General features: G+C 36.0%; 1 protein-coding gene across 1 annotated transcript; it reads right to left on the bottom strand.

Moving 5' to 3' along the window:
- Positions 1-6: 6 nt before the first annotated feature.
- LOC108382833 (hybrid signal transduction histidine kinase K-like) lies at positions 7-3,773 on the bottom strand (the record flags this gene model as incomplete). Its single annotated transcript, XM_017639202.1, has 7 exons — positions 7-286; positions 1,550-1,715; positions 1,782-1,973; positions 2,043-2,123; positions 2,200-2,275; positions 3,441-3,595; positions 3,669-3,773. Coding segments are annotated over 7 exons (935 nt in total), but the record flags the coding sequence as incomplete, so codon positions are not given.
- Between the last annotated feature and the right edge of the window lie 978 nt (positions 3,774-4,751).

The raw sequence follows: 4,751 nt of genomic DNA, 5'->3' as shown, positions 1-4,751 counted from the left end.
AGTTTAGTTGCATATTTGTTATTCATTTCTATTTGCTTTGTTTCTCGTCTCGTTCTTTATGTGTGTAATGTGTGTATTTAATTAAACGCTAAATTCTCAATCGCTGCTAGTGCTGCTACTACTACACTAGGAGTTATTCTCACAGTCGTCCAATTTGTGCTTCATACGAAAATTACTTAGAAGATCGGCGCAATTGTTGACCATCATCAAGTAGTCGCCGTTGTCGAGATTCGCCTGTTCTGTGGTTGTATAGGCGTGACTATGTTGTGAGTGAGTTTTGTCATTTCTGGAAAATAAAAAAATTTAAGTTTATGGAGTTTGAGGAACAATCAATTAATACTGTCCGCCCTCGGGGGAAAATATTTTGAGAAATATCTACGAAATCGTGCACATATTTTAGTTTTGGCACAAAGTAGGCTGGTATTGAAAATGTGCGAAATATGGCAACTAAATTGCCTATCTCTCATATAAAGGTATACTTTAAAAAAGCAAAAACTCCGATTTTCGAGCAACTGCTGATTATAACTTTCCTCTCCCCATTAATGAAGATCCTTGCCGCTATACCTGCTAGCGTCAGAAAAGGAAGGTAGTTTCTATACATTTTTGTTTAATTTTTAGTTGTCGAAACATTTCCAAACATAAGAGTCAGTTTTCTAGTCTCCTACTTGGCGACTGATGGCTCGGTAATAGCGCTCGCAAGTGCGACTGAAGACTTAGCTTTAATCAAAAACTGCTACTCTGAGATATCTGTACTTCGTGGATCAACATCCCTATTGTTTTAGTCCGAATCCGTCGAAATAGTACGTTCGCAGCGCCTGTCGTTGCAACTGACGGAAGTGGAGTTTGGGTGTAGTCTTCTCTGGCATTTGCCTTAATGCCAGCCCGGAGCAGAAGAATGTGGAAAACAGCCTTGCTGCTATAGACATATCGATATGTAGGCTTAACTCACAGATGAGCAGAATAAATTCTGACGTACATAATGTTGGTTGAGATTGACGGCAACGATTGAGAGATAAACCGATCTAAGTAAACAGTTACAACAACAACAACAACATGACCTGTCGTAAGATGAGCGTGACGATAGCATTGTGATCTAATTTCAACACTCTTAACAATTTGGAGATAGGGTCAAACTGCACTTTTGATTAAACGCTAAAAGGTACTGCAAACTTTCCAATTCCATAAGTTTTTATCCCATCAATGCAATAACGACACAATTCAAAATTCCAAATACAAAAACTGTTAACAGTATGTAAAGTGGCTCTTGTCTCTAATCCTCGTCTAATCCATTTCCATCCCTTACTAAAGTAAGCAGTAAGGAGTGCTAAAGTAAGTACAAAAGCTTAAACAAGGATTAGAGACGTGAGCCACTTAACAGTAGTACCAGTTTTTATTTTTTTGAATTTTGAATTGTGTCGTTATGCACAGGACCATCGATATGTACATGTCTATCGAGCTACTTCGGCACGTATTTAGCAAATATAGAAGCTTAAATCTTAATCGCAAAACTCCAAAGATTAGAAGAAAATCACCGTCGCATGCTACTCACTTATTTTGTGTAATGTTGGTCAACATATTTTGTGTCATAATCACAGCATTCTCCAGTTCCTTTAACATTAATGAATCCTCACAATTCTTTAGATTCGCATGCAGTTGCATGACCGTTTGTGTTGTTGTATATAAATTGTTAATCACGTTGTGCACTTGTGATTTCGCTACAACAACAAGAAAATACATTAATTTTCGTCCGCCAAAAATTAAAAATCTACTATTTAACTTACGATCAGAACTTTCGAGTGCTCCAAATTCAGGCGCTTCAAATACGCCACGTTGCTTCATCACATTTGGACTGTTGAGCACTTTGCTTTTATGATCGAAAGTTAAATTACGCGGGCGTGGTGGCACTATTGGTTTGGAGTTGGACGAACCGCCGGGCATCTCTTCGGAGCTGGAATCGTCTTGCAGTGGAGCGGCTAGAGAAAGATTTCAATTTTGTAGTGCCATTTTAATATCGATACAAAAAAATTAAAAACGTTGCTTACCATTGCTGAAATTCGGCTGTAAACCTTTTCGCCGATTGTTATTTGTGTTAGAATTCTTGTTTGCATACTGACGATTGGCGGCTAGAAGTGGAAGATGGGAATTCAATCATGGGAATAGAGTAGTAATAAACGGCTATTTGCTGATTGAAGTACTTACCGGTAGGTCCATTAGTACGATTTGAGCTACTTCCGCTACTGCGACCACGATTGTTGTCCTCATTTTCAGAATCACTCTATAAATCATATATTGTGGATTTTAAGTGATAGTTTTCAACAATCGAAATTTATAATATACAAAAACTATCCCTTAAACTAATAAATTACACTGGTTTACAGCAAAAATGTTCTATGGTTGCCACTATCCAATTTCTATATAGAATTGTTCGCTGATTCCGAAAATCAAGTTAATTTTTTATTCTATTGATAAGTTTTCTAGATATTCTCAATTTACCGTTATTCGGTTTAAAACAAAAAGTGGTTCCACTTACTCACGTATATCTTACGAACCAATTGAGCAATCGTAATACGAAATACGAAAAATTAAATTGAATTTGTAGGTTTCTTCTTTGCTTACTCCTAACAGCGCCTTGTTTTTTAGTAAGCTGTACGTATTCCAACTCTGTCAGGTAATCTTATACGACCCTGCTTAGCTTTTGAGTGGAATTTTTTGATTTTGATTTTTGATTTCCCTGAGAGAGGTACTCATGAAGAGCGAGTCGGACGATTCTAAATTATTTTGCGCCTGCTAGATCATAGAACTAGGAAGAAAAACGCGGTTGCCGATGAATTGGCAAGGGAAGGGTTATCGGATGACTTTGTGGAAAACGAACCATTTTGCGTGATCAACAAGTATTCTTCGAGACAATTACCGAGTGGGTAAACTTAAAACGCTTTGAGTACCTTTTCGCTAGAAGGGAAATAAATCTTTTGAATAAAGTCAGTGTCAGGTTACTCAAGGGTACCTAAGCAACCATAGCCACCTGCGTTCTAACATGCACTCGATTGATCTGAAGATACGTCGGGCAGCATTCTATGTGATTGCTGGGCAGTGGCCACACTTAATTTCATCGACAGTCGAATCGTTTATTGTAAAGAATTTCTGAATAAAGGCACAGTTTGCATTTATTTATTAAGGCAGCTTGTAGTATCTTGGGTGGGACGAGGTTGGTGAAATGCCATACGGATACAAAAATATTCTATGTTCCAGTGTCCCTTGTTTTCTTACACCACCCAATTTATTAACTAGCATCCTTTTCAAAAGTAGCATTACTGGTATGAAATATGGCCCTTTTCATGTTTCCCTTGTGGCAATTTTTTATCGAATCGAAGGGAATATGTCAGAATTTCTCCGATATGGCAAATTTGATGCAAAAAAAAAAAAATAGTTTTGAAACTTACCGCTTGATTTAGTACACCAATCGATGAACTCGATGCACCCAAACCAGTCGAGCTTTTCAGTTGTAGACTATTGCGCTTGCTGGCAGACCTTGTCGCTGTGCTATTACGATAAACAACGCCTGGATTTTTCAATTGACTACCATTGGATTTACCAGCTGCAATTAGAAGAGATTGATAGTTGCATTAGACGACGATTCCTGTAAAAAATATATATGGCAAACTACTTACATTTACCCATGTTGCCGCTAATTCCCATATGCAAGTCGCTGAGCGAGCACGAGCGGCGCATTGATGAGTCTTCCACGGGCATTGGCAGTAGACTTTTGGGATTACCTGCAATGGGAAGGAGAATTATTTAGAAAAACAAATTCAAAAGAAAGTATGGATAGTGGCGAAATCGGGTTATATACGAAGAAATCAAATTAAATTGAATACTTTAAATTGAATTAAATTAAATAAGATATCTCCAAGGGGAAAAATATATAAACAAATTAGAGGTTATTAAAAGAAAAAATTAAATAAAAAAGAAAAAAAAAAATAAAAAAAATATGTAAATATGTATAAATAAAAGAAACTAGGCCATATACGAGAAAAATAAATAAAATAACCACAAATTGAAAAAAAAAACGAAATATAACAGAGCACAACACAACACAACATAACACAACACAACAAAACACAACACAGTATAACACAACACAACCCAATACAACAAAACACAACACAGTATAACACACTACGTATAACGCAACACAACCCAATACAACAAAACAAAACAAAACACAACACAACACAACACAACACAACACAACACAACACAACACAACACAACACAACACAACAAAACAAAACAAAACAAAATAAAACAAAACAAAACAAAATAAAACAAAACAAAATAAAACAAAACAAAACAAAACAAAACAAAACGAAACAAACCACCAAATAAGAAGTTAAAAGATATATGTAGACTAAAAAAATGAAAATGAAGTTTAAGGTAAATGAAAATATCTTAAAACAAAGGGAAAAATCGATTTTTCATGTTGATTTTGAGCGATGAAAAATGTTCGTGAAAACAATTCAGTGCTTGTCGTCATGAAAAGTGTCCATAAGTGTAAAAACAACAACAAAATATGCCACCAATTCAACCAAAATGCTCTGATTGCAGTATAAGTATTCAAAAAAAAAATGACTGTGCGCCAACAAAATAAATCCTGAAAAAATATTTGCTCAAAAAAAAAACGCAAGAAAAACCAGTTATTTCCAAAAATTAAACTCATCATCGAACGCACGCTGCAAACCGCCGCGATCCTT

The sequence above is a fragment of the Rhagoletis zephyria genome, unplaced genomic scaffold (genome assembly GCF_001687245.7).
Source record: "Rhagoletis zephyria isolate East Lansing unplaced genomic scaffold, Rhagoletis_zephyria_1.1 Rzeph_scaffold_28928, whole genome shotgun sequence".
Lineage (NCBI taxonomy): Eukaryota > Metazoa > Arthropoda > Insecta > Diptera > Tephritidae > Rhagoletis > Rhagoletis zephyria.
The sequence above is the reverse complement of the archived record's forward strand: the minus strand, read 5'-3'. Positions and strand labels throughout refer to the sequence as shown.